This window comes from Hesperophylax consimilis, chromosome 20, assembly GCF_061612785.1.
Source record: "Hesperophylax consimilis isolate HC1 chromosome 20, BYU_Hcon_1.0, whole genome shotgun sequence".
Lineage (NCBI taxonomy): Eukaryota > Metazoa > Arthropoda > Insecta > Trichoptera > Limnephilidae > Hesperophylax > Hesperophylax consimilis.
The window spans coordinates 388,467-407,102 of NC_142855.1; the positions used below are offsets into that span (position 1 = coordinate 388,467).

At 33.5% G+C, this 18,636-nt stretch overlaps 1 protein-coding gene across 1 annotated transcript; it reads right to left on the reverse strand.

Annotated features, from left to right (window-relative positions):
* Window positions 1–12,484: 12,484 nt before the first annotated feature.
* Window positions 12,485–15,336, reverse strand: LOC149413862 (uncharacterized). Its single transcript, XM_089643821.1, has 2 exons — window positions 14,453–15,336; window positions 12,485–13,517 (listed from the first exon to the last, which is right to left on the reverse strand). The coding sequence occupies exons 1-2, from the start codon at window positions 14,646–14,648 to the stop codon at window positions 12,904–12,906; spliced, it is 810 nt and encodes a 269-aa protein (XP_089499947.1). The 5' UTR covers window positions 14,649–15,336; the 3' UTR covers window positions 12,485–12,903.
* Between the last annotated feature and the right edge of the window lie 3,300 nt (window positions 15,337–18,636).

Consider the following 18,636-nt stretch of genomic DNA (forward strand, 5'->3'; position numbering starts at 1 on the left):
TACACACGTCTGCATACTAATTTTTACATATTTAAATAGTTCAATAACACAAATAATATAGTTTACACTGAACACAACACAATTATTGTTCCTTTTTTTTTCTTCTTTCTTCTCAGGTCTTCTGCTTGATCCATCCAAGGTGGAGTCGAGAAGATAAGCATCATAGTGTAATGTACATAATCAATCCTTGGTAAGGTCCGGGACGTCAATTACAGGTTTAGTGTCTGAATCCAGGGGCATCAGACATATCTTTGTGATGGGCCTCACAAAGACTCCTTGAGGTGTTTTTAGTGTAACAACTCGTACTACTCCATCCGCTCCAGGGTGTGTATGCAGAGTTCGGGCCATTTTCCATAAAGGTGGAGGTAAATGATCTTCCTTTAAAATCACCAGATCGTCTTTTTGCAGTGCCCGTTGAGTGCTGGTCTGCCATTTAGTTCTCTTTTGTAGTTCCATCAGGTAATCTTGCTTCCATCTAGACCAAAAAGATTGAATTAGCGAACTGATCCTCTGATATTGAGTTAGTCTGTTGTCCGGTATCGCCCGGACGTCTCTCTCAGGAATGATACAGGATTCAGTGCCTATAAGGAAATGGTTTGGGGTAAGAGGTTGGTAATCATGGATGTCGTCGGATAAGGAAGTTAATGGACGGGAGTTCAAACAGGCCTCAATCTGACAAATTAAGGTATATAAGAGTTCAAATGTTAATGAAGAATTGTTAGTGATTCTATATAAATGGAATTTTGCTGATTTTACTGCTGCTTCCCACAAACCTCCCTGATTAGGGGCTCGAGGGGTTATGAACTTCCACTCAATACCTCTGTTCACTAAATAATTTTGAATATTGTCGTTGTTTTCGCTCAAGCTGGTGTACAGCTCTTTGAGTCTGCTGCTAGCTCCTTTAAAATTACTAGCATTGTCGGAAAAGATCTTTTCAGGTTGTCCCCTACGGGATATAAACCTTTTTAAGCTGTTCAAAAAAGCATTGCTAGATAAATCCGAAACTAATTCCAAGTGAACGGCCTTGGTTGAGAAGCAAATAAAGATACATAAATACGATTTTGCGAGGGAAGCCTTCCTCAGCGTCCCACTTTTAATTAGAATTGGTCCGGCGTAATCTATTCCGGTGATAGCGAAAGGACGACTCGGCGTAATTCTTTCGGGTGGCAAATTTCCCATGATTTGATGACCGGTTCGGGGACGACATCTAAAACATACAACACATTTATGTAATATCTTTTTAATAGTATTTTTACCAAAGATGGGCCAAAATTTTAATCGTATTTCAGCTAACAAAGCTTGAGGTCCTGCGTGTAGGTTTACATAATGGTAGTGACGTATTATCAATTCAGTTAGCTTATGTTTAGCCGGCAAGATAACTGGGTGTTTTTGTTGGTAAGATAAATGTGTAGCCAAATTCAACCTACCGCCTACATATATTAGACCATCATGTAAGAAGGGATTAAGAGATTTTAAATTACTTTTCTTGTTGACGATGCCATGGTTTTTTAATTCTTTCAATTCCTTTTGAAAGGCGTGTATTTGAGCTGATCTCAATAGACATTTCAAGCCTGATTCCAATTCCGCCACACTTAAATTGTCTGAAATTTTACCCTTAACACTTCTGCAGTTATTGACAAATCGCAATACATACGCAGTAACTCTTTTCAATTTAATAAATGATGAGAATTTTTCAAATATCTCCCATTCTTGAATATCTGTGGATAATAGAATATTTTTGCCTTTGAGTTCAGGAGGGTTTGAACACGAAATATTTGATATAGGCCAAGCGTTGACTCCCTCGGTCAACCAACTTGGTCCATTCCACCATATTGCAGAATTTATCAATTTATCTGTAGTGGTTCCTTTTATTACAGCGTGATGAGGTAAAAAATAGGATTCACGATCTCCCTTTGACTGGTCACACACCTCCATATGACCTAATTCCTCATATTCACGCATGAATTGTATATATTGTGTCTTCAATTCGGGATTTGACACAAATTTTCTTTCTATATTTTTAAATCTTTTTTCAGCAGTGAGCAATGAACTTCCCAGCTGATCAATGCATGCTCGACGCGGTAAACTTACTACGTATCTACCGTCGTCTTGTCTAGTATGAGTACTAGCAAAACTGGCTTCACAAGCCTTTTCTTCATGATTTAGAATCTTAGTGGGATTAATCTCCTCCAATTTCCAAAATTTTTCTATTTGGTGACTTATTTTATTTATAGATAAATTACAACAATCTGATACAGGCCTTTGCTTTGGGTACATGTGGATTGGTCCTGATATGATCCATCCCAGTTGCGTACGTTGAAGTGTTGGTCCCGATTCGAGTTTCAATCTATCGTTGGTTAGGATTTCCCAAAAGCTCTCCGCGCCCAACAGGATGTCGATGGGTGCAGCTATATTGAAGTTCGGGTCAGCTAGCTCCAATCCTCGTGGTAACTTGAAGTCTTTTTTCGCCATTGTCACTTGTGGTAAATTTGTTGTAATCTCCTGTAAAATCAGACATGATATTTCACTTTTATAATCAGTATGAAGCGAATTCATCTCCACTGAAATTCTCTTTTTTATGTGAGTGATGTTATTATGGATCCCAGAAACGGGTTTGTTTATCAATTCACATGGTAAATTTAATTTATTAGCAAATTCTGCTCTCATAAAATTTGACTGGGCCCCTGAATCAATCAGAATGCGGGCTTTAAAAATTTTATTGTTACTACCCACAACTCCTATGTTGGCAGTTGACAATAATATTATTTTTTCTGCTTTATCCGATGCAGAAAAATTCGATACTGAAACCTCGTTATCAGCATCCATATTGGAGGCCTCCCGCAGAGGTACTTCATTGTGTAGTAAGGTGTTGTGATTATCTTTGCCACAACGCCTGCAAGAAAAGGTTGCCTTGCAACTCTGTGCCTGGTGACCCACCTTTAAACATTTAAAACAAGCTTGGATTGATTTCGTAGCATCAATCCTCTCATGTAATTTTAATTTCAGAAATTTTTTACAATAATAAATATGGTGACCTTTCTCGTTACAATAAATGCAGCTGTTAGCCTTTACCGCTAAAAATACTGATGAATCTTTTTTGCAATTATTGTTGCCTAGTTGTGTTTTATGTAAGCTAGAAATTTTTTTCTCAGAAGCGTTCATCAGTTCCAATACTTGGGCTCTAGCAGATAAACATTTTAAGAATTCCTTTAACGTCGGTAATTCGTCTTGTAATATATATTGTTCCCAATTTTTTCGGGTAGTTGTGTCTAATTTATTTGATATTATATAAATAACCAATGGATCCCATTGATCTACCTTGACCCCGATATTTTGTAATGCCTTTAAACTAACGTTTGTTTCATCAATTAGATACCTCAATGCTACAGGCTCTTCTTGTTTCATGTCTTTTAATGAAAATAGAGCTTGGATGTGTTTATGAACGGTAGTTCTTAAATTTGCATAACGTTCATTTAATAATTCCCAAGCGGAAATGTAATTTAATTCAGAAATTTCTAGATTAGCAATTATCTTTAATGCGTTTCCCTTTAAAGTTGATTGCAAATAAAAGAATTTTTGTACGTTGCTTAAATTACTATTGCTATGGACTAAAGTCTTGAAGGTTTCGACGAAATTAACCCAATTTTTCTGATCGCCATGAAATTCCCGTAATTGGAGGTTGGGTAGTTTAATTTCCACCTTACTTTGATCGACGGATTCGATCGCGCCTTTGGCCGTTGCCAAAACTGAGAAATATTGGTTTTCGAAAGCTTCTCGTTGACTATAATTTTCAATTTCGTCTGAATCCGGTAACATTTCAATTTTCTGTTGAACTGCTTCGAATTCATCTAACAATGATTTCACCCGCTCATATCTTAATTTAATTTCATTTACCGACAATGCATTTAAGGAATCCGCGAATCGGGTTAGTTTTCCTTTGATTACGCCGCGTTTGTTTATTAATGACTTCATATTTTCCATTTTTAATTATATTTTGTTAATATCGGTTGACAATTATTTTATTTTAGCAAACACCCGTTTGAAAGAATACCACGACAATCTTGACAATACTATTTGAGAACACTATTCAATAATATTATATTCTTATTTTCAAGTGGGTAGTGATTTTATTTATAATATTGACTCTATTTAAGATTAATCTCGTTTAAATTACATGAGACCTGAATAAACATAAAATGGATGATAGGAAGGAAAGCACTGAATACTTATCTCAGATTTGCGATGTGGTCCACTTTCCTTAATGATTTCCAGTTTCAATCAATTTTGTATCCTTTTGGCTGCTGGTTCTTTGTTTTTTTTTACATACAATCTCCTGATCGTAATCCGGTTGAAGGATCAAATGTTAAAAATTGGGGATGATCCTTTTTGAATAAAAACTGGTTTTCTTGATACCACTTTACATTTATTTCAAACTATTGAAACAGGTACAATATTTATAAGGAAACTGTGCGAATAACACTGCTACGATCGCTCTGACTTATGAGCTTGTTTATTATCGAGTTATTGTTGAGAAAAGAACGAAAAAATACATAATGCGAGCCTTTTTAAAGACTTCAAAACCCACTACATGTAAATAAAACACTTGTCATTGTGATTTCTAGCAGTAAAAATGAAACCTGCTATACCGACCAAATTGAAACTATTTTCTAAGCAAGGACTCACACCATTTTGGTTAAACGTAGTAACTTCAAATTTCTAGACTACAGATGTCGGTAGCCTGCAAAATTGAACAGGCGATTATAAAAAAATGTTTTCTTTGCGTAATGTGCTCTCTATACATAGTAGGATAGATTACCAACTAACGCTAGATGAATTCTGGAATACAGAATTCAAAAAACCTGTAAACCATAACTACCCTACTAGGCATAGAGAAGCACACATGTTCATTATTAAAATATCGCAAAATGTATACGGAGATAGAACAAAAAGAAATAAAATTCCGAAATTATTTAACTCATTACCAGAAGATATTAAAAATGAGACATGTTATTCAAAAATAAAAACGAAAATTAGATCGTTCTACCTCCGTCAAACATAAAAATAATTAATATTGTGGATCAAGATATCAAGTTGAAATTAAATATATTATTATAAGCTATTAAATAGAAAAAGTGAGAGATTTCTTACAATTAAACTGATTGATCAGTTTCGTAAGATAAGAGAAAATAATGTACAAATAAAAAAATAAAAAAATGAATAAACAGATATAAAAAAAAAAAAATTCCCGTCGGTTGCATTTATTTTTACTCCGAGATGTTTTCATTTTGCATTAATACTGCAGGCGACTAATTATCGCTTATAATTATTATAAGCCTTTATGCCATGCATAAAAAACTTGTGTTATAAACATTAACTTTATCATAAAAAAATAATAATATAATTTTACACTTAATTTCATTCAAAAGACTATGAAACTATTTGTAATGAGCGAAATCATTTTTTAAACTCTTAGTCAAAAGAAAAAAAAACAATATTAGCTATTTTTGCCGGTAATAACCTTTTGATATATTTTGTTCATAATAATGAACAAAATATATCAAAAGTTTTTACCCCCGTTTTTCGCTGACGTTGCGTTAATGCAACACTTAAATAAACTATGTAAAATGAGTACCTCCGGAATTTTTTTTTTAAATGTACATATTATTAAATAGGAATCGATTCTGTATTAAAAAAAGGCTAAAATATATTAAGAATTTTGGTCATATGTCATCGATAATAATTATTTAAAAATTGCTTATCTGAGCGTCGTATTTCGTCCGACTTTGGGGACGTCTACTTAGTTGCTGAAGCAAATATGTTTCTATATGTTGAATTCTAACGGTAAAGTCAAACTTTTTCCATAAGTAACTGAAAGAATAATGGTGAATCCTTATTAAGTTCTCAAAATATGACCCAGCAACCAAACTGTTGCGTTTTTGCAACGTCAGATATGGGTTAAGGAGATGAAAAAAACACTGTTTGCAAGCTATACGCAAGATTCAAGGACTTTATGGATCAATTAGAATCTATTTTAAAGTCAGTGAATTTTTTTTTCTCACAAATTTAAACTTTAAACACCAAGACGTTGATTTGATTCTCTGGAATGCGACGTTATTCATTTGAAGGAAGTTATAAATAACGTAAATGTGAAGATTAATCCACGAGAACAATTCGATAGACACTGTAATGTTGAAAATTACGGAGTTCCAATGTCAAGTAGTGAAAACCTTCCGGATATTATAGTGAATTTATCCCAGAAAGTTGGGTACCAACTACAGAAAGTTGGGTACCAACTACAAAAAGGGGACATTGACTTCATTCTATGAATGCGACCTGAAGAGTGTGGCCAACGGCATCTCCTAAAATCACATCAACACACATCTACATCATATATAATCATTCGTCTTCTTCGGCGAGATTGCAAGGACGCTTTCTTGGCAGCTGCTCGTCGGCACCGGACCATGACTTCAGCAAATATCGGCCTTGCAGGAGTAGCAAAACGTATGTTCGGACTCCTGTTATTCGAATTTCCTCTGAGGCAGATATAAACAAAATAGCATGACTTCTTCCAAAAACTCCAATCCAACAGAATCTTGGGACAGCAGGAAGTGAAATGTCGGATTGATTAAAGACAAAGAGACGAAAAGATTCGATTTTTCTTGAGTGCCTATTCCGGTAGATACTTTATTCGGTGTGATAACATATTTCAAATGTTAAACATCTCCATCACTACACAAAATACATTATTTGTAATTCTTTAAACAGAATTATGTTTTTAAAATTGATGAAACTATTGGATTGGCTTATCAAATTAAAAAAACGTTTTTCTCGAGGTTCCATGCATTCCCAACATTTTTCACTATTACAGTTGAAAAAATTCAACACAAACGACGTCAAAATTAAGTATTAAACTATTGTAATACGCGTCTACCGCGAAAGCTTCAGATTTAATGAACTAACTAATTGCTTGCTTTGTATGTATAACCAGAACCGTAAATAATCATAAATAAGCCCATGTAATCTCGTGTATCCTCGCTAACTTGGTTGTGTTGGGTAGATCAAGAATTAAATAAACATTCCGTATATATTAAATTGTTCAGTGTTGAGCTAAAAACCTTGTAAACTCTTTGTAGGTTTCGATGAATAGCTCATTTGTCATCTACCATATTTAGAGAGAGGGTCGCTCTCCCAGAGAGTTAGTTCTGAAACAGTTTAACAATAGAACATGTTAAACACGTGGGCAAAGTAGCATCGTCAAAATAACCTTGTGTTACCAAACCTTGCATATTGTATGCATAAGCGCTACAAAATAAAATAAAACTCGAGTGAAAATATAAATGATACTTTATAGTCTATGACTTTAATTTTGTCTATGTATTATCAGTATAACCTAAAAATTATCGCTGACGCATGTTTTTGTCGTTGCATCCTGTAGATAGCGTTAGATTATTGTATTCCGACGATTGACGACGATTCTCTCAACCGATTTCAATCGTCTTATCTTCAATGTCACTAGTATATCCTTATTTGAAAATATTTTTACAGTAGATTCCATTGCTTGGGAAAATATTGAAACCTAATGATAATATTCATATCTCATACAAATTGGAGTTCCGTGGAGTTACGTTCAGTTTTAGGAAGTTTTAGACATATGCTTTGTGCACAACAGAGCCATGGATCAACTTAATCCAGAGAATGTATCCATCAAGACGGAACCAGTGCCCCGGGAAGACAATGGAGGTGAAATGACTTATACGGATATGGATTTCGACCTCCCAGATGTAAAGAAGGAATGTTTGCAGAATGTGGAGAGTGCTCGGACATCCAGTAAGTTGCGTTGCACATTATTTTTGAAATGTAGGTTGTTAAATACTGATGTTCGGAATCCTTGTCCGTTTTTAAATATTGCACATACAGGACATAATATACTTGTTTATAACGTCCTCTCTTGCTGTACCTATATAAGTACTACAGAAATATTTTAACCTATACTCACAAATCTCATGGTGCAACCTTACCTTATTTGGGACATAATAAAGTTCAATTAATTACAATGCACTGAAAACACAATATTGATGCAATAAAGCATTATTCCATTGGCTGCAAACAACAAAACGCCGTACTGAAGGTGCTCAAGAGTAAACGTTTTATCCTTCTTGAAAGATCACTCTTGAAATTGATATCTGGGGTCCTTCATATTTCTTAAATATTTTTTTATTATTACAGTATTAGTAGTGTGCTCTTTTAGACGAGGGCATTGCCCACGAAACATGTAGATTGTTTTTATAAAAACTATGTGATGTAAACAAAGTTTTATGAACTTAAATGGCGTAGAGTTTTGTATACAAATAACTTTTCTTCTTCAAGCGTTTTAAAATTCCCATCTGAAATAAAACCCGCCTTTTACACTAAATAATTTAGGTAAATACTTAATTAATACTAAAGATAAAGACGACAAGCTAAGCCACTCGGGCATATATAAACTTAATTGTAATGATTGTTCTGCTTTTTATATCGGAAAACGGCCCGGAATGTCAACTTAAGAGTAAAAGAACATATACGATGTTTAAACAATAATGCCTTTTCAGAATTCGCGAATCATTTAATAGAATCTAATCATACATTCGATAAAATCTCTGGAACTAAAATATTGCATAAAAATTGATCTGGAATTAGATTAAACAACTTAGAAGCCCTTGAAATAAAAAAAAGCAGTTAATAATAATTTAAATATAATAAATAACTAAATTAATTTATCTGATAGTCCCATATTAAATTTATTCCGCCGCTGAAACTGTTCTTTCCTTCCACTCCCCCCCCCTTCCCCCTCCTCATCCTTAATAATTTGTCTCCACCTTTTCTATTTGCATCTCTTTCTATCGGTTTTGTATCTCTTTCACTCATTGTTTTCATTTACCTATGTATATGTGCCTGTATCTAATTAGCTTTAGTTGATATTTAGCCCTGATGAGGCTTGGGACAAGCGAAACCCGATTGGCTATCGTTATTGATTCAAAATTAAGTGGTGTCTTACTAAGTGTATGTTTTTTTTCATAACCAGTTTGACTTACGAGAGAATATGGGAACCGGTGATGAAGCATTACAAATGATCACCTCAGTCGTAGAAGCTCTAGATGTTGACAAAAAAGCAATGGCTGTGTTTTTAGACTTGTCCAGGTCATTTTACTATAAAAACTGAGTTCAATGGGTATTGTTAATAAAGCTATAGTGTATTGGGTCAGAACTTAGCTTGGAAGAAGATCACAGAGAGTAACGATAAATTGTCACATTAGTTCAAAAAAATCAATTTTATATGGTGTTCCTCAGGGTAGTGTTCTAGTTCCAATTTTCTTTTTGTTACATATTAAAGACATTTCAGCATTATTAAAGGCACTTCCCTTCAAACCTTATACAAGGTATCGTTATTCCTATACATAAAACAGAAAGCAAGACAGACATAAATAATTACCGACCAATAACCCTACTAACAAGCCTATCGAAAGTATTTGAAAAAGTCATCAACTCACAGCTGGTAAGATTCCTCGTGAGCCATAAACTGATCTTAGAAAATCAATACGGGTTTCAAGAACGTAAGAGTACCTCGGACGCTATTGCCGCTATCAAAGATTTTATTGTTAAAAGCCTAGATAAAAGAAAAAAAATATATTTCAATCTTCTTAGACCTTTCCAAAGCCTTTGATACAATAAATTAATGAACAAACTTGAACAAATCGGTATTACGGGAAACGAACTTAACTTTTTTAGAAGCTACCTTAATGGACGCCAGCAACAAGTTAAAATAAATAACAAACTTAGCAACACTTGTTCATCTAACTACGGTACACCACAAGGTAGCATTTTAGGTCCGTCTCTGTTCCTGTTGTATAAACGACTTATGCAACATTAATATTCAGGGGAAAATCGTTAGTTTTGCCGATGACACCGTCTTACTGTTTGAAGCTGACACCTGGCTAGCTGCTTATAAAAAAGCTGAAACGGACATAAGCATTAGGGTGGAACACTTTTATTTCGAAATTCGAATTTTAATACCAGGTAAAAGTTGCTTTATGTAATTGTCAATAACACTTCTCAATTTGGAAGTTCTAGCTCGACAGCTTGAGTTCCCGCCATAGACATTTTTTTAAGGTTTTATAGACGTTTTGTATTAAAAACTCTATAAACAAAATAATAAATAAATATAATATATTATGCATTAAATGATAAAATAAAAGGACATTTTAATTAATAAAATCATTTATTTAAAAAAATTAACACAGGTTCAGAAAGTTATGTTGGTATGAATAACATCATTTTTTATAGCAATAATCCTTTTTCGGCTCAAACTTTGGCATGAGTTTTCGAGATGCTAATTTAGATTTTATGAAGCTGCTTCTGTCGCAACTTTTACAGATCTTTCCACAGCCTGGGTTTGGTAAGGCAGTCTCATAAACTCCAACACTGTATCTTCTCCATTTTCAATAAGATCTTGTAACTGCTCATCGGAAATATTCATCAGTATTGGGGGTTCGTATATATATTTTGTTGCCAGTCAATCATGTATATGTAAGAACATGCATTTAATTCCACTTTTGGCACCTCAAACATGCGCGAAACAGAATTTTATTAACTTGACGAGCTGTTATCATACTGAACAACAAGTTTTCTGGATGAGCAAAGTAACTGTTTCGAATTAAAACAAGCTATCCTATCCACTATCGCTAACAACTCGTCGGACAAATATCTAGTGCTGAAAATGAGCTTCCATAAATGATTTGAACCATCTTTGCAGGATGAATGTGTTTTGTTAGCAAACTAGACAGGAGCGTATGATTATACGACAAACGATGCTAAAGTCACAAGATTTTGTTGTGGATTTTCTTTAGAAATATACAAATTCAGTATGCGATTTGCTCTTGTCAACCAGCGGGCATGGGGTAGTTTACCTGGGCTTCTCTGTAATAAATCAGGAGAGCAGGATCCATTTATGACAGCAGTAGTAATTTCTTGTAAATATTTCTGGTCTGTACTGAGATTTGTGGATATTTGTGGAGGTAGTTCACCTTCTATCTTCTCAAAGTTGGCCAACGGCAGCGTCTCGCATATCTCTAATGCTTTACCAATTTGACCTGCAAATTGACTGACCAATCTGACCTGCAAATTCAAACCTGTAGGGCGATCCAAATAGGTAAACAAATGCCTCATACTATTTCAAAAAATTTTCTACTTTGTACTCTGAACTCTTCTAACTTTTCTTCCTTAAGTTTCTTCAAACACTAACAATAACACTTCGAGTGATAACTTTTTATTAACTATAATATTCGTTTGTGTGTGACAGTTGAAATAGAAGATTTTATTCACAATTCTTCAATTTTCGTTCAAACTATTTCGGAAATTTCTAAATACGTAGGTTCTTCAGTTGTGTTATTCCTTATTTTTAAGTCTTGTCGAACCCATTCGTAGAATTTCATCACATTTTCATACGTAGGTAGGATATTCTCTTTCAACTCTGCACTTACACCAAATATCGGACATTTTAAATTTTGTCTTCTAGAATTCATGTTAATTCAATTAAAAAAGGTTTATCAACAAGTACTCGTGAATATAATTTACGCGCGACCTTTCACCTTGAGACAATTATCACACTAGTTTAAACAAAACACTGCATTTCGTAGATTGTCCCGCACTTTGCTCCTCTGTCACAGCGCCAAAGTATATTAAAAAAGAAATATTTAATTGCAACAGCTAGTAAACTATATTTGAATATGTTTTTAAATATTGTTATATGTTATTAAATGAGGTAATTGATGGCTATTGGCAACTTAATAAAACTATTCCAAATAAAAATAAGAAAAAAAAATCGTTCCGCCCTAATAAGCATGGTCAAAAAGTTGTTGGCTATAAATACGCTTACACTGAACACCGAGAAAACTAAATATGTCACATCAAGCATTAATATTACTGGTCAACTTCCTGACGATGCCTCCATTAGAATACACTCATGTTTGAATTCCGACGAATGTTGTCAGTGTCCCTACATTGAGCGCTCTACTCAGATGGAGTACCTCGGCCTCACCATTGACCCATATTTCAAATAGAATCTCCATACTCAAATAATTGCAAACAATATAAGAAAAACCATGCACTTCTTCAGAATCATACGAAACTTTCTAGGATTACAACACCTGAAAATGATTTATTTTGCAGTCTGCCAATCTATTATGCATAGCATTTTTGTACACCATTGCAATGCCATAAATGTATGTAAATGTAGTACCTTAGAATGTGTGGACAGTACTGATTATCTATGAATTATCATAGACAAATTTCTGAGGTGGGATAAACATATAGACTTAACTTCCTCAAAAGTCAGGAAACTTACACATCTTTTCAGGGCTATTAGAAATATTCTCTGCATTAACCTTTCCCTTACTGTCCTAAAAAAATACACCCGTTACGGTGCTGTGTAGTCAATACACATCTTAAAATAAGCGATTTTAAATCGGAAAAATATGAATATTCATAGCCAATCGCTTATGTTTATTATATTTTATGTCAAAAGTGATAATAATTGTAATTTAATAGCTGAAAACATGAAAAAACCATCGGCAGATGCTAAAAAAACGTGCGAGAAGTCCTTATCTAACGACGGTCCGTGACCGAATGGCGGCTGATGGGCGCTGGACTCACGCACACAGCTTTGCGTGTTTACGCTGCCAGTCTTGCAGGGGTTTCAAACTTTTTTTTTTTTAAATGAAATAAACAAATTTGTAAAAAGAAATATTATATTGAGAAACTAAACATTAAAAATTCTATATTCATTATATTTAAATATAACAGCAAAATTATGTAAGAACAAAACAATACAGCGAAATTAAAAATAATAAAAATTTTAAACCAAATATATTAAATTGTTAATCTAAATTGCATTGCAATTGTGGGAGGAAATATTTTTTTTTCTTTTCTGTGGCTTGTGCATACAGATTTTTGACAAATATGACAAACTATGGTGCTTCTTTTTTTTGTGTTGTATGGACAAAATCTGCAAGTTTTCGACGGTGCTCGGGACACTAGTACATTTCTTGAATCACTCGTAATATCATTCGTAACAGCAGTTGCGGGTGGTGTTTCTTGATAATATGACAAAACTGTCTCGAAAGCATCTTGTTGTTGTTTGTGAAATTTGACCGTGCTGTTTTTTCTTTTCATTACATTGGGCTTAGCCAACTCTAAACCTAGCTGTCTTATGAATAATTTCCTTTTACTTCTATTATTTTTTTTCCACTCCGGATACTTTTGAATCCATAATAAATATGTGTTCAGTGCAGCAATGTCTAACATTTCCATGAACAAGCGAAACGGCCATCTTCTTGTCGACCTTACACACGAATACTCGGAGGTCATTTTGTCCCCTGTGTCAACAGCACCTTTGGTTTTATTGTAATGTAAAATAATATCTGGTTTTTTTGTATCGGTTTGGCTTATTTCATTTCCAAGGAATTGAGTTGATAAGAGCAAAACTGCTTTATTTTGCTGAGGCACATATGATACAAGTGTTTTATTTGATATAAACCAAACTGGCTACTATGCAATGGCCTTTCTTTTGATGGCAAAAACTCTTTAGGGATTTCTCTCTTATTTTTGCGAAGAGTGCCAGTTATGGTCAGATTTTTAGACAAAAGATTGTCCGCCAGTGGTACTGACGTAAAAAAATTATCCGTGGTTATGCCTCTATTGGTGCCATATTGAGGTTCCACCAATTCCATAACGACACGATTGCCTTGATTTATTTCTCTTTTATTATTTATCATACCGGTGTATATTTGCATGTTACATATATATGCGGTTTTAGCATCTGCAGCGATCCATATTTTGATGCCATACCTGGCTGGCTTTGACTTCATATATACCCGAAATGGACATTTACCTCTAAACGCCGCCAAACGCTCATCCACGGTTATATCAAGCGATGGAGAGTAATTTGATTTACACGCATCTACCAATTTACTGAAAATCGACTTAATTGGCTCTAGCTTGTCTGAAGAAGCTTCAAATCTCTCTCGTCTTGTATCTCTATTATCAAAACGGATCTGACTTTAAATTTTTATGAACCTGTCTCGAGACATAGCTGCCGTGAAAAACGGCTGACAAAATGGACTTTCACTTGTCCACAACTCATTCAAACTTAGTTTTCGGGTGCGATTTCTGCCGGAAGCAAGCATTATACCGATGAAAGCATATAGTTCATCTTCGGATAATTGCTCAATCATATTCCCGGGTAAACGCCTCAATTGACGATTCGTTTCTTGGCATATTTCTGTCACCATATCTGCGCTTATAAATAAAGCAAACATTTCTCTTATTGTGTTAGATAATAAACTACCATTTTTCAGGCCGGAAGTTTCATTGACAATATTGCATTGCCGACGTCTCGATGATGATGGTGGTAATACACTCCATTCGAATCCGTGTTTTGAAACTAGTATTTCTCCCTCGTCTTCATTTTCACTAGTCGATTCCGAGTCCGATTCTTCTAAATGTTCAACCAAATCTTCAGTATCTGATATGTCATTGTTCATTTCAAACTCAATATCACTATCATAATCAAGTTCTTGCGCTATCTCTTCTTCTGTTAAATTTCTGTCAGTCATTATTCTTCCTGAAAATGGAAGGGTTTTTGTAAATAATGTAAAACGCAGTATTGCTTAACTGAATATTATAACGAATAAGAAAAAAAATGTGAAATAAATATTCAAAAATAAATCTTAGATCAATGATTAAATGACGAAAGCGCACGAATAAATAGTTACGTAATACACACTTTTCAATACTATAATATAAGGTATAACACAGTATTCGGAAATAAATGAAAAAGTACTTACAAAAAATTATTAATTTAATTATCGAACGGAAATAATGATTCACTTTAGTACCCCTGCACAAGTTGGTCACGAGACGAAGCTACACAATGCGGTCGTAGGTATCGATGGTCTAAATAGAAAAATAGAACTGGGGACAAGTGGATTTCTCATGTGCACGCATAGCGAAGTAAAGCGGGATATCAATAGCATGTCATTTCCTCGCACACTCTTCGCGTAGCAATGGCACACGGTTGAATGTATTGGTATATTTGCTCCCGATTTCTTACAAAAAACTCTAATTTTTAATTGAATTTGAAAACTATGTTAAATATATTTTTTTAATTCAGTGCATAAATGTATAACGGAGGAATACCTAAAATCTGAACCCATAATTTATTATATTTATAGAGTTATTAAAGATATTAGAAGCAATGTGTAGTAAATACACACCACAGATGAGGAAAGGTTAAAGACATGAAAAGAATTTACTTTGCCATGTGTAATTCCTTATTAGATTATGCTTCCTTAGGTTGGGGAGGTTGTACTAAAACAATACTTGATCCCTTAGCAAAAGCTCAGAAATCACTTCTTAAAGTTATACTTAAAAAACCGTTCAGATACCCCAGTGATTCATTGTTCGAAGAGTTTCGTGTTCTAGATGTAAGGCAATTATACATGAGGAAAATCATATTACATACCCAAAGAACGCGTCACCAATACACTTCCGTACTTCATTATCACGATACTAGACATGCTAAGAGGAACGCAGTTGTTCCTCCCACCACTTCTTCATCCTTAGCTCAAAGACAATTGTCATACTTAGGCCCTAAATTGCTTAATCTTATTCCCGATGCATGGAAATCAAAAAGTGCTAACATTCTCCGAAATCTGGTAAATAATTGGCTTCTGATCTTGGGGAGAGATGAATGCGAAAATATGCTAATTAGCAGTCATTAACTTGCTTTTCATAAATGTCGTTATTTCGAACTACCCTGTATTTTATTTTATATATATATATATATATGTATTACAGTAAATTTATGTGTTTACCACTGTAAAATCAAAATCTGCTTATAACCTTTCTTTACATCTTTTTATTTTATTTTTCCTTGTTTTAGTTTCTCAACTCTCTTTTAAATTTTTATTTTTATATAAATTGATTCTCTAGAGCATTAATTCAACAAAATCAAAACAAAATTTCATGGAATGGAGAAAAAGCAGACATGTTTTTTTTTCTTTTTTTAATATTAACTTATTTTTTAATCTTCTATCTATTTATACTCTTCCTTTCAATTTCTTTTCTTTTTTATATATTTTGGATTCTCTGGCGCATTAATTTCTCCACATTAAAAGTAAGATTTCAGGGAATGGTTGAAAAGCTTACATGCTTCTATTATTTTTTTAAATATTTATTTATACATATACTTTTTCTTTTTGCATATTTTTTAATTCCCTATTTGTATTTTTTGGCTCATTTTTATACTCTATTTTCTTCTAATCTCCTTTCTTTCTTTTATCTATTTTTGATTCTCTAGCTTATTAATTTCATCTAAATAAAAAGTAAAATTTCAATTTGATAAACTCACATGTCAATAATTTTTTACTAAATTGCTATTTTTGAATTATCATATTTGAATATTCTTTAAGTCTATTCTCTACATTTATATTATTTAAAATATATAGCTAGCAACTTCTTATATCAACCAAGAAAACTTTTCATATTATTTATAAAGTGCAATAACTAAGTAAAAGTCAATACACTAGACTAAACAAGAATCGCATTTAATAAATCTGCCTATTTCTGACTGTCCTAAAACAGGTAATCTCCTAGTTGGACAGCCAATGATCACTGTAATATGTAATATGTCATGTTTTTTAAAAATTAATAAATAATAATAATAAATGATTGAGTATGGTATCATAGCATGGGGAGGCGGCACTTCATCTGCACTAGACCCAATCATAAAGGCTCAGATTTTTTTTTAAAATAATGTTTAGTCTATCAATAATTTCAGACTTTAACCTAATTTTTAATATTATGAATGTGTTTGATGTTCGGCAGCTATATGCAAAAACTATCCTAATTTATATGTACTCAAATAAAAATAATTACTACGAAAAAAGTAAACTTTAAAAAACGAAACTTTAAATACTTTGCGACAAGACCCTACAACATTCTTCCAGATATTATAAAACAATGTGATTCACAAAAAAAAGATAATCTAAAAACTTGGATCAAAAATAAGAATAGGGCCTTTACCGGTGCATTCACCCAAATTCGTAGTTATTGAAGTCACCACTCTGTGGAGCGTATACATCCTAATACAAGTATGGGTATCCTCAACACAGGCGATCCTTGTGTCGCGGTATTTGAGAAACCTCAACTTACTGTACTTTTATTTTCTTTTTACTTTCATCATATTATTATGTTTGTATTTTTCTGTAAATTTTATAAACTTAGAAAAAAGTTACAAATCAATGTAGAATATACATCCTAATATGTATTTTTATTTGTAATGTGCAAACTTTCTTAAATAATTATATATATTATTGTTAATTATTATTTTTTTGGTAAACTAATGTTTAAGACTTTTCAATGAGTGGTAAATTTGGTATTCGGTAAACTAATGTTTAAGATTTTTCAATGTAGATGAGTGTTTCAGGCGAATAATTATTGCTTGTAAAATAATTGTTACCCTTTGTGCTATGCATAAAAAAATCTTGTCTTAAACATTAGTTTACCAAAAAATAATAATAAATATTTGACAAGTTCAAGTTTTTCACCTGAAAATGTAGACAATTTGTCTCGACGCCATCTAGTGAGAGAGTTAGTACTTACAATGCCTTTCTCATATAAAATAAAGTTGGTTGTTTTCAGGTGAAAAAATGTAACACGCAGTAATTGTTGAATGAAACACTAGTATATATTGAATTATTTCGCGGATAAGAGATAAGCCGCCATAGCTCAGTGGTCAGAGCTGTCGACCGGAAATCGAAGGGACACGGGTTCGAGTCCCGTTGGCGTCATGTATCTTTTATCAGGAGATTTTTCAATGTGGATGAGTGTTTCAGGCGAATAATTATTGCTTGTAAAATATATTCTTAATATTTGAAAGCTGCCGTTTTCGGGTACTACAGTTGTGTTTGCAGATGACACCGTTTTTGTATTTGCTGGTGATGCGTGGGATAAAACTTATGCTAAGTGCGAGGCGGGATTGAGTGCAGTCAAAATTTAGCTTGATCAAAACCTGTTAACCTTAAACATGACCAAAACAAAATTTATAACTTTTAGCTTTTCCTCTGTAAATCAGCCATCCTTGGACCGTTCCTGAAAAAAACATGGTTTTATGCAGGAGTGTAATTGTCAACCTCTGGAAAGTGTACACATTATCAAATATCTCGGCTTTATAATTGGCCATCTTAAATGGAACAATCAAAATAAGAAATATTCTATGTAAACCATCTATGTATGTGTTATGTACTTAACTTATTTGATTGAATATAATTGTAAAGCTGCTATTCTCGACGCAGGAATTCCCTGGTAAGATGAGCAGCGGAGGAATATTTATTCTTATCTTACACCAATGTAAGTCTATATCTCTGTCTAGAATAATGCGATGGCAATGATAATGCTCATGAATAGTCTCATGCGCTTTGACCACATTATTCTAGATAGGGATATAAACTTACATTTTTCCGGTTTTATTCCTCATTTTCATCAACGATATGACAAATTGCTCCGACGATGTCGAGGTATTGCTATTCGCTAGTGACATCA